The sequence below is a fragment of the Salvelinus namaycush genome, chromosome 6, assembly GCF_016432855.1.
Source record: "Salvelinus namaycush isolate Seneca chromosome 6, SaNama_1.0, whole genome shotgun sequence".
Taxonomy (NCBI): domain Eukaryota; kingdom Metazoa; phylum Chordata; class Actinopteri; order Salmoniformes; family Salmonidae; genus Salvelinus; species Salvelinus namaycush.
Window position 1 is genome coordinate 36,479,954 of NC_052312.1, and position 12,558 is coordinate 36,492,511.

The 12,558-nt window shown below is 41.6% G+C and overlaps 2 protein-coding genes across 2 annotated transcripts; both read right to left on the reverse strand.

Annotated features, from left to right (window-relative positions):
- Positions 1-682: 682 nt before the first annotated feature.
- On the reverse strand, positions 683-1,900 carry LOC120049094 (fibroblast growth factor 23-like). The gene is made up of 3 exons (XM_038995336.1): positions 1,666-1,900; positions 1,454-1,557; positions 683-1,129 (listed from the first exon to the last, which is right to left on the reverse strand). The coding sequence occupies exons 1-3, from the start codon at positions 1,898-1,900 to the stop codon at positions 683-685; spliced, it is 786 nt and encodes a 261-aa protein (XP_038851264.1).
- Positions 1,901-7,696: 5,796 nt separating this feature from the next.
- LOC120049095 (fibroblast growth factor 4B-like) lies at positions 7,697-11,704 on the reverse strand. The gene is made up of 3 exons (XM_038995337.1): positions 11,365-11,704; positions 10,752-10,855; positions 7,697-7,876 (listed from the first exon to the last, which is right to left on the reverse strand). Exons 1-3 carry the CDS (start codon positions 11,702-11,704, stop codon positions 7,697-7,699), a joined length of 624 nt encoding a protein of 207 aa, XP_038851265.1.
- Positions 11,705-12,558: the final 854 nt, after the last annotated feature.

Consider the following 12,558-nt stretch of genomic DNA (forward strand, 5'->3'; position numbering starts at 1 on the left):
GTTAAACATGCTTTTATGTTAGGTCCCTCAGGTCCAATGGCACTGGCCTTTTAACTATCCCAAAGCCAAGGACCAAGAAGCATGGAGAGGCATGCCAGACAACCTGAGGGGTGGTGAAACTGTGGATATATTTAAAAGAGATCTTAAAACACATCTTTTTAGCTTTGCTTTTCCTTAGGGTCCTTTTTGTTGTTCAGTTTGTGTCATTCTTTAGTTTTTTAAATCTTATGCTTATTGTTTAGTAAATATTTCAGCTTATATTTCCATTGTTTTTTTACAAAAATGTCTGAAATGTGCTGTATAAATAAAGCTTGATTTGATTTGATAACCATAGTATTTTCTTGTAGGCTTCTTACATTGTAAAACATTTAATAAAGTGACTTCAGCTCAACTCCCTTTTTTCTTCAAACAAGACGCAAAACTATTTCGGGTTTCAGCATGATTCTCATAAGAATCCATCCCGTAAACAGAGCGCACTCAGGTGCAGAATTTCAACATACAACGTTCCATCTAATTACTATATACAAGTGACTAATATGCTCTAATAAGCCTGTCACGGTCAGACTTTCACAAGTGTAATAGTTGGGGTTTGTTTCCAGACCAGCTGGAAAAGACCCAACGTGAACGAGCACAGAACTTATATTCTTAAACCAAGGTGTACAACGGCAAGTGTCCTGTCCCCTTATCCCGCCATTGGATTCGTGATACGGGGGCTGGGAAGGGGGTTTAGGGAATGCGCGTTCCACGGATCGTCGGAGGGAGAATGGGGGGTCTCCCTGGAGATGTTGCGTCCCTCGGGGAGTTCATCCTCCTGGTCCGTCTCCAAGGTGTCATCCAGCTCCGGCATAGCCCGCGAGTCCTCATCCTCCTCCGTTTGACCCAGCATGTTGTACGGATCAAAAGGGTCAACCACCCGGTTTCTCTTCTCCCGGTGCAAGAGGCGCTCCAGTGGCACGGTGTTCTTCTCCGACAGGAAGAGGGAGGTTTGCGGTAGATTCTGACCCACAGTGTACACTTGCTTTATTCCTTCCAAGTTGAGCAGAATACCCGTTCTGCAAGAGTAGTACACGTCGCGGTGGTTTTCCAATAGCTTGTGGTTAAAAAGACAGTCTTCCTTGAGGCAAACGGTCTGTAAACAGATACATTCATACATTTGCGTAAAAACGCAACTTAGAAACGTATATCCATTAACTTAATTGTTTAAGTGTTGCTTGAGTGCTAAACACAAGAACACTTCGACCAATGTAAACCAAAACAAAAAAGGATAAGATATAGGCTGTATGTTTGGATAAAAGTGTCTGAAATCCGTGCGTAAAAGCGCATTTTTTGGTTTGTGTCAGAAAGGGTTCAAATGAGGGAAAAGTACCATTCAATTATCTCACGAGTCTTATTCTCAATGTGAAGAAAACATGTATTTCAGTTTAATGTATAATGAAAATGGGAATTTACTTACAGAGCTGAAAAGGTTTCCCAAGGCATCCATGCACAGGTAGCGGTTACTTTTGACTCCAAGCATCGCCACGCGCTCTCTTGTTTCCGCCTTCAATAAAATCACACCTGTTGACAAAATGTATTGTGTTAGCCTATGGAAGCAGATTAATAAAGACAAAACTTAAAACCAAATTTCATTCAAAACGAAAGGCCAAAAATGTAATAATAACTTACTGTATGAGCTTCGAAGTGTAGTTTTGCGCACGTAGCCATTTAAACTGATCTCAAGGTAGAAGTTGTTCACGTCTGAAGACGTCTGCATGTGTACGTATCTTCTCGGATTCCCCCAGTTGGAACCCAGGAGAGGTGATGGGTTTGGAAGAGCGTCTACTAGTCGAAATCCCTGCAGAACAGCCAGTAAGAGCACAAGAACGGCGTTCCTCATCCCAGATGTCTTGGTTATTTCCATCTTTTACCCCCAAAACACAGAAAATGTATCACAGAGATTTCGGATGTAGCTGTGAGTTCTGCAGCAAACTGCTTGCAAACTTCAGCTGATCTGATGTTCCAAAGTTTGAGGACGGTTCTATTTAAAGAGACCCAAATGGCACTCCTGCTCACATCCTTTACCCTACGCAGCATTCGCCCCCAACGCAGATGTGGGTCTTTCTCTCGGCGGAAGGAAGAGGGTGCATCTCCACCTGACTGTTTGTCTAAATGTATTGGTCACCAAATAACGTAGTAGTCTCATTGAGCAATGTCTGTACAAAAGTGACGTCTTTTTTTCACGCAAAAAAAACGTTCAATCATGATCCTTGGACTCACGGTACCCTTTGTCATCTCAGTGTGTGAAATATACCCCTCTGTCCAGTAAGCATATTTTAATTACACATATATGTTTCTGAGATATAGAAAAAAACAATGAGTCAAGGATTAGCCCTTTATTGAATCCAGTTTGATCCATTTTATAAGTCTATAGATAATCTATACAACCAATTTCCAAGGTTTTCTGTCCCTAATCGATACAACCTATTCCCAACAGCATTCTAATGTTTTGAAAACGTAATTTTATGATAGTAATGGAACATTATGGTACAATCTGTTTGAATTAAATGATAAGACAACATCTTAGACTTAGATAAATATTTGACCATTTAAAAACACAGATCTAATTTAGTGCTGTATTTCTATCTAACGTTTTCTATTTCATTATAAAAACATAAATCCATGCCTGAATATGACTAATTAAGCTCAAAATTAACATTACACTGTGTGTATATGTGATGATGTGTGGGCCCCCTTAAGGTTGTTGGTGCCGACTGTCCATCACAAACAATTCCACCATTACAGAGTTTGACCAGCAGAGGGAACCACAAGGTAATTTATGTCGCAATATGGACAGCACAGGGGGTTCTAGTGTGGGACCAAATAAAAATAAAATGACCAGTCATAACTATCTTATTTCACATATGTATCCTATTGCCCTTTCAAATTCATTTTATTATTCTGTTTCTATGTTTTATGTACTTGGTCTTGTTAAGCACCTGACTAAATGAATTCCTGCTGGTGGGACAATAAAGTTGATCTAATCTAATCTTCAGACATGATGATTTCATGTTAGACACTTTTCCAAGCAAGAACTACTGCAGATTTGCCTTTGTTGTTGGTGCTTCAACATAAGAAGTGTCAACATTCTATAAGGGGGTTCAGGGGTCACATTTTGCAGAGCAGTGCCCCTGAACCTTAAAATAGTAGATCACCTTAAATTTTGCAATAGGCTGTAGAGGGCATAGCGCACTGGTCAGTGTGCATTACACACTATATGTTTGGTAATTCACTCATCTTTGTGAGTGAGGTGCTAGGAGGAAATCAAGTTGATCTCATCCTAGGTGACGTGTACATGATTCTCTGTCACGTTTAACAAACCCATACAGCCCCGGGCTCAATAAGAAACCAAGAAAACAACAAATATAAAACAAACGTTTATTGGTATCTCAGGAATACAGTAGAATGCTGTGCACAGCACATACGTACAAAAATAAAAGGAAAAACATTTTCAATATATTAGTATTCTTACGTACCCTCGTCAGTTTTTCAGAAATAAATGATTGCAGAAGTCTACTATTTTACAATCGTCATAACAAATTAAAACTAAGGCAGAAGGTGAGGTATATGTTAACAGAGAGAAGGGGCATAGGTGGAAGCTCACTCCCCTTAGTGCAGGGGTACAAAACCAAGAGAAAGAAAGTTTTCCCGAAACACACAAGGGAAACACATGCAGACACACTCCCAATCAAGCATGATAACAGGATGCCTTCTCTGCTGAAGTTCATTGACACATTTCACAAATCATTTTCAAAAATAACTAGAATTTATTGTGGTCGTATGTTTTGGTCAAGTCTGATAGGGAACAGAATATGAACCTGTAATCTTTAGGCTTCCAGCTTTTAGTTGCCTCACTATCCCGTTACCATGCTCAGACATAGGAAAGACACCATTTTATAAGCTACTTTGAAGATAGCAAACTTTCACTTTTCACAAGCAGCACTACTTTCAATATTTTCAAGATCTCTGATAAGGTGCACCTTTGACATCTTGTTGACTTTGAGGGAGGGTGTGCAAGACTCTAACACACACACACACACACACACACACACACACACACACACACACACACACACACACACACACACACACACACACACACACACACACACACACACACACACACACACACTTCACACCCTGGTATGTTGACATGAGGATTAAGCTGTTCAAATGAACTCACATTGAACTTATTAAAAAGATATTTGACTCACTTTTATCAGAACAATGTATCTGATTATTTTTTTCATTTTTACATTTACCAATGTCAATAACTATCCCAGAATGTTTTCATGTAATACCACATGCAGTCACAGCGGCAATACGTCTTAAGTCTGATCTCTGAGACCACTCTTTAACCAATAGACAAACAACAGGATTTACTTCCAGTCCATAGATTCTCATTACAACAAGTTAGGAAAAGGAGATTTGATCCAGTCCACTAAACCATGTGACAGATTCATTGTATGCCCATAATAATCCATCCTAAAAATAAACAATTCCTGTTGCACACCACTAGTAAGTGTACAGGTAGGTAGGTGCTGCCCTTTAGAGAAAGCTTCCATCCATCCTGAAAATAACCTCAACGGACTCTTGTAAACTGTGTAAATTGTTTAACAGTTACACTGCAATATGAAACTCCCCTGCAATACTCCAATGTGCCACTAAAATCTTTAAATAACCGTTCCAAGACCTCTCTGTTAAGATTGCGAAAGTGTAAGGGAAGGGTTGTTTTAGAAAGGATTGGAAGCTCTTGTCCACAGTCTTTTGACATCAGAGCCTTTGTTCTCAGGCAGAGCTAGGTGATTCCTGAAGAGCAGTTGGTTGGTTGACGTCACAGTGGCCCACAAGGCCTGCTGTAGAGACACAGAGAACTGGGAGGATAGAGACTTGCAGTGACTTTGCTCTTTGCCTCAAGTGCTGCATCAAGTCTGCAGAGGTCCCCTCCCCGGAAGTATTCGGATGTAGACTACGCACAAGTGTGTGAAGGAAGGGGTGTGAGAGGAACAAAAATGAAACCTGCATTCACATTAATGCAGGGCAGAGACGCATCAAACCAAGTGTTTGAACTTCGGCAAGAGAAATTAAAGACATAACTCAAACAACTGTAGATCTCACGACACATGCATTCTCAGCCAGGCAATCAGATATGAAAAGTGACAATGACATTTTTTTTTTTAAAGCTACAGTCTATGATTCGAAAAACAAAACGCTGCCTAGCCACTAGTTTTTATAGTTTTAACCTATTTTTAACCCACAGTGTTTGTTTACAATTACATTGTTCACAAACAGTGGAATAAACCAATCTTATATTTTGGGTTCTGATGGGGTAAGACTGTTTAACTAAGGTCATGAGGCATTTCTAAGCTATATTCTTTAAGAATAAATGGCTATAAAGGCTCATTTACATTACATTTAAAGTCCAAAAATGGATGCACCAATCACAGACTGTAGCTTTAAAGCCACGCATATACAAGCAATTAAGGACAAGATGGAAGTCTTGGAGGCCACTGATGGAGATCATTCAAACAGTGCATAAGGAATTCCATAAATAAATAACCCAGCACAGCCCTGTATGTCCTTTTAAAACCAATCAACTAGCTTTACATCAAATTCATTGCAAATGAATCAAATAGAGAGATAACACTATCAAATAGAGACAAACATGGATTTGATGGGAGTGGGGTGGAAGGGGGGGGGGGGGTGACTTAAATAGCAGACCCCCCTGGACACAGAGTCAGGGTCAACACTGGTCCATGACTCTGACCGTGAACTAAAAAAGGACTAAAGCAGGAGAGGAAGCTCCTGGGTTACTGCTGGAATCCCAAGGTCCCTCCAGCCCCATGGGTTTTCACAGGGGTCTCTGACGACCGGGGTGGTACTGGTTAAAGGGGAGTATGTGGGGAGCAGCCAGTCCTCCTGGATGAGACACATTCTTGCAGGGGATTCAACAAACAGAGACAGCAGGCCGCATCCCATAAGTCTTTCCTAGGTTAAAATAGTCCTGCTCCTCCTCGGCTCCACCAAAGAGAACATTCCCAGAGGGTGACTTGGGGTGGGCAGAGTGAGAAGCCTCCGTTTTCAAGTAACCAGCAGCAGAGGAAAGAACACTATCAACTATGAGGCACTGCACTGTCCTTCAGTCCAGTGCTACACATTGACTCTAGGAACTGAGCCTCCTGTAATTACAGTTAAAACCATCAAACTACCGCTTGCAACAACTTTCTGCCACTGCAGTGCTGCTGCAGAGCACACTGATATGGGAGGGGTCTATGGGATTTCACCAAACACACTTTAACAAACAACTCAAATAAATAATCATGTATGGGAACGATTCTCACCAACAAAAAAGACATCAGGCACCATCATGGATGGTCACTGTGCAACCTGAACTACGCAACTTGTTCCTGGTTCTTTTTTCTGTTTCACATTTGTCAATATTTACATCATTTTTCATTGGCTTAATAGACATCTTTATGTATGGCGATGCACAAAAGCTTACAATTTTACATTTCACACACTCACCCAAAGCCAAACGCTAAAGCTTTTGGGTGTCAGCAGTGTCCCAGTTTGTGAGCAGATACATGTTTTATTGTGCGTTCTTATGCTAGTCCCTTTTTCAGTTCATTTCAAGCCATGATGCAAATGAGCTCTGAGACAAAGGAGGTTTGAATCCAGTCTGTAACACATAACTGCCCCACCATGTTTAAATTACCTTGTGGAGAGACTAGAGTCTCACATGGCGGTTAAACTTCTACTGTGGGTGGGCAACTGAGTTTCTCTACCTCCCCACACTCATGGAAGTTCTCCTCTAGTCTTCTCTCTGTGTACCCGAGTGTATATTACTTAATCGATCTAATTACAGAAAAAGAAAATAAACCAGAGATAGACCTGCCCCCCTGAGGCCCTCCTCGGAGTGTCAGCCCTATTTCTGACTACAGCGGGTGTCTCTTACATGCAAGTTTAAGGGGGCCACAAGTGGGAACACCAAGGCACCTTCACATCGTGCAGCAAGGGAAGTGCATTTAAGTAGTCTCGTTCTCAAACCCCCATTTGCTAAAAAATGGCAATCTTGAACACAGGGGAGTGAACCAGCAAGTGCTCAAAGGTCTCAGAGAAAGGATAAACTAAACAGGTATTACTTTGAGCATACAGTAACTCCATGCATCTCTTTATCCAGTCAAGTGGTTCTTTGAGGTAATAAAAAGTATCCATTTCACTCCTAAAAGCTAAGGATATTAGTCATCTACCCCAAAGACAGGGTGAAGCTGCCCCAGTATCTGTGAGTTAGAGAACGCCCAGGAAGCTCCGATTCAAGCTCCCATTAGACAGATATGCAAGCGTTATAATGTCAAAATCCGTTTGTTATGGAGTTTGGCTGAGCAACTATCTTGATTTACTCCCGTTACGACCGGTATGTACTTCCAGAAAAGTGTAAATACACTCCTCAATCGATAATGATAGGTGATAAGCAGCAAATAATGGCATATACATAAGTTATAATACAAAGGCAGCTATCCAAATATACATATATAAAGATAATAAATACTTGTGTAGTTTTTGCAGTTCTTTTGTAATGGTATATATTTATATTGTATAATTCTATATTACCTGGGAGAACATCCACATGTGCAAATTAGTGAGTTATTGCCAGCTTTGATCATACTAATCGGGGGAGGAAGTGTGTGACAGTCATGGCGGTGGTGGCCTTGTTGCCTCTCTTTGCGCGGCCATGTTTGCTGAGGGCGATGTAGGAGCCCTTGTAAACCGAAGACTCATAGGCATTGTAGTTGTTTGGCAGCAAGGTCTCCTTGAACTTGCACTCATCCCGGAAGAATTTCTAAAAATGGCAAATGGAGAGACAAGGTCAACAAAAAGCTTTTAGCATAAGAACATTTGGAAAAAAATACCTGGAATTTTAGCCTGTTAAGGTGGGATGGAGTTTTTGGCCCACAGCATGACATCATAATTTGATCTGGTTATTCTGACCAATGACTGGTCATCTTTTATTTGCATATGTATCCTCCTACTGTGAAGGGGTAAGCGGGTTAGGCTCTATAGTCTAGACGATTCTATCCACCAATCGGGGTTGTGTATGTAAATATATTTACATTTCTATCAACCCGCATACATGATCAGACATAATTTCAATGGCAAAAGGAGGTGCAGTGAAATAAATTATAAAAAATATATTTGGAGTTATTTTCCATGAAATAGACATACAGTGATGATTAAAAATGTTAATTAGGGCCTCCCGGGTGGCGCAGTGGTCTAGGGCACTGCAGTGCTAGCTGCGCCACCAGAGTCTCTGGGTTCGTGCCCAGGCTCTGTCTTAGCCGGCCGTGACCGGGGGGTCCGTGGGGCGACGCACAATTGGCCTAGCGTCGTCCGGGTTAGGGAGTGTTTGGCCGGTAGGCTCCAGCGACTCCTGTGGCGGGCCGGGCGCAGTGCGCGCTAACCAAGGGGGCCAGGTGCACGGTGTTTCCTCCGACGCATTGGTGCGGCTGGCTTCCGGGTTGGAGGCACGCTGTGTTAAGAAGCAGTGCGGCTTGGTTGGGTTGTGCTTCGGAAGACGCATGGCTTTCGACCTTCGCCTCTCCCGAGCCCGTACGGGAGTTGTAGCGATGAGACAAGATAGTAATTACTAGCGATTGGATACCACGAAATTTGGGGATAAAATAATAAATACATTTTAAAAAATTATGTTAATTAAAAAGACTGCATGCTGGCAACTTCAAACTTGACAACTTCAAACTTCTAAAACCACATGCTCTAAATTTCTGTTGTAATGCAGTCATTCATATTCAATCATTTCCAAGTTCTATAGTAATCATTTTTTAGATAATTTTTCATGATTCAAGTATTGGGTTTTCTGCCGATCTAACATAAACATACAGACAATAAACTATTTCAAGAGTAATCCAAATAGAGAGGAAACAGAGGACTGGACTAAACGTGGTTAAAAATAGTTCTGACACTCCTTGTTCATCAACGTCATGATGAATCATTGCTTGCTGATTTACAGTGTCTTGTCAAGCTGAACACATTAAATACATTTCAGCAAGTTGTAGATCTCCACGGCAATAGATTTGGATGTTTATTGCAGCTAAACACTACTCTGTTCAGTCCCAGTTTATAAACCCAGAGGCCCAACATCGCGAGACTTCCGGAAACCCTTGAGAAGTCAATGAGAGAAGTGAAAAATTCTTCCTTAGTTGTTAATTTTCTCGAAATCTAAAGGCACAACCTAGATTGACACTTACATGTTTTAATTTTCGTCAAAAACAATTTTATATCAAAGGAGTGCCTTTGATTGGTGGCCTGCTCATGCGCAGTTCGGCACCAAACGACCATTAGTACCGATTACGTGTTTCTGCGCATGAGTTTGGCTAGCCAACGTTGCCATGACATCAGCTACAAGCGAGATAGGGGATTTCTATTGGAGATGCAGTTTCTACATACTGTACAACTTAAAATAATAGCCAGAGCGGTTTATTTGCTTCAGTCACCAAACACAACTGGCGCTTACATTATAACACTTGCAGATCTGTCTAATAGGAGTTTGAATTGGAGGCTTCCATTTGAGCAAGGCATCTATTGCTCAATAACATGTTGAAAAGACTACCACACTTTATTGTGACCAGTATGACCAGTATAAACATTATATTAACACATCCACTGCAGATCAGACTTGCAATGACTAGGCTGCCTATCAAGTTCAGCTTCAGCATCATTCTCTCACTCTTTGTATCCACTGTAATTGAGGCGACCATGTCAAACCACACTGCAGTCTCATCCATGGCAATAATGTTGCTCTCCTGTATCTTCTATTGCGCAATCCTTACCATATGCACTGAAGTTCACTTGTAAACAATGCATTTAGACCCATCGTTTATTTGAAACAGGCGTTTATTTGCTGAAATGTGTGACGATGCCCGGCTATTAAAAGGAACAGGCGGCTATTTGAGACTGCATTTTATTGAAGTTTTATTGTATCTTCATACTAAACCATCTTTGACTGCAAGCCAAAAGCAGGGTGCAGTTTTATAGGCTAAAATGTCAGAGCCAAATGTTTGCCAATTCAGACCAATTTACAGCAGTAGGCCAACACTAGACTGACTCTTTGGTGCAATATTTTCATTCAACATTGGGCCATAAAATCAATCTTAATATAATCAATGCTAAAGCACCTTCTCTTTAGATTAGTAGTCCCACCTTGAACGTTGATTGATTCCTTCAATAAATAGCTTCAGACATTCAACTCTCAGAAAAGCAATCAGATGATTGATAGACTATTAGGCTATTGTTAACTAACGAGTTCATTGGGCATCGTTTATATCGTCTTATTCAATAGATCATATTTCAATAAGAATTACATTTTTGTTATCCTTCACAAAAACCCTTTCCATTATGCTACACAAGCTACAGAAAGACCATACTGAAACAAGTTATAACCTGGGAAATTGGAAATTATGAATAATTTACAATGGATTTACAGTGCCTCATGAACGCTCCCGTCAGTGAGGTAATATTTGATTCACAGAGAACAAAATAATGCAAAGGGTCTACTTAACAAAACTAATTCTTTAAAAGATATAATTTGTAATAACATATTAACAAAGAAGTTAGGTAATCTCAAACACATTGCGTTTTTCTCCATCTCTCTTAGAAATAGCATGCCAGCAATAGAGGGAAATACAATTGCGCACACCTACCGTTCCATACAACCTTCCTCTGCTGTTCATTGCGACAAACAGCTCACTTCTCACTCCATACATACTTATCACTCCTCTCTCCACCGTAGAGATCTCTATTAGACCTAGTCAAACAAAGCATGGTGTTATACAGAGGGACCTTGTCAAATTGACAGTGTATCAATGCGTTTGATTATGGGGGAACAAAGACGTGCATAATGCAGCGGTGGGTGTAACCTTGTAGGTGGCTACTCTGCATGCAACGTCTTTGTTCTGTATCATTTGGGGAGCAATGCTGTTCATTTCCTGTTGCCCAAATGAATATCTATCATAACTGCACTTTCTGACGTGCATGGCAATTCTTTTCTGGGCCACAGAAGGAGCCAGTGTAAAAATAAGTTGGCGTCTATATTGGTCCAAGCATTCATGTCATGTTTTGGCCTGGGAAGATATTTAGCACGGACTGATACAAGGTTTTTTAATAGATTTGTCTTTGCTTTGAGAGACATTCAATGTTGCCGACCTCAATGATTAAATATCATGCAAGGCCGACAAGGAGCTCTCAAGTCGCCTTTATTTGGGACCGCTCATATAATATGTTCTCTATTGAATTACATTTCAGGATGCGACTCACTGTACTGGTTCTCATTATGTACACCGTTTATCCTGCCGTCTGGGAGGATCTGCAGGTGAAATCCAATGCCCACGTTGCAGTAAAGTCGCCGCACTCTCTTGATGCCCATCAAATAGTCAGTCTCCCAATTCATGTCCGATTTCGCCCCAGAGATTCCCAGAACGGAGCGGGAAAAGAGGGTCTCCCACCTTTGCTCCAATAAAGTTGCATTAGTCCTGCTTGGAATCGGATATGATGACACAATCCCCAATAGAGACCCCAAGAGAACAATTGCAGTCAACGTCGAGTGCGTGCTGGCCTCGTTGCACATACCGATGAAGAACCTTTGCGCAATGGCCATCCAGTTTACCTTCGGGGCACGTGGTCAAAGTTACTGGCCCTAAAAATACCTGTCTTCTTGTTTTTCTTCCTTCGGCATGGTGGTAAAGGCTTATTTTTGGAAGGCAGATCAGGTCTTCTGGCATGAAATGACAGCCTGAAAGAGGAGTAGAAAAGGGAGAGAGCGTGACAGAGCTTGAGGTGGTGGTGATGATCATCTTTTGCAGCTCCGCGCCTCTCTCGATAGGCAACGCTGGCTGTGGAGAATACCACTCACCAAAAACCCATGTCACCTTGCCAGGCACTCGTATCCTTATATGACATCACTCTGACTTCATTGCTGCCCGTCAAAGTGAGGGAGGGGAGAAAGAGAGGAAGAAGTTGCAACCCAGCAAGTGTATGCAGCAAGCGCTGAGCTGCAAGTCTGATGAGAGTATGTGCAGCCGCTGTCACTTCACATGTGAGTTGGGGCAGGGGGAGAGGAGTTTCATTGGGTAGAGTTGAGCAATCATGGGATGCGATGGGTACTTTGACGGAGCCCAAATTGGGACGCTGGTCATATGTCTGACAGGCTGCTTCCTTATTTAGAATGAAGGTGTAAAAACAGTCCAGTAGTCACCGGAGAGCAATGGCAATCCTGTCCGCCACTTCCTTCGCTGTTTGTTCAGGAAGTTTTACACAGCAACACATTTCGGGAATTCCTGGAAAGATTTCTGTTTATTATAGAGAGAATGCACTTGCCACCGATTAAAAAAGGAAAACCAATATTAACATGTCACAGGAATGTGAGTGATCTTTCCGTCTACAGGTTCCTTTACCCCCCAACCTTCAGGAAAACGCGGTGTTATTGTCAGCCTTGAACAGACTACATAACGC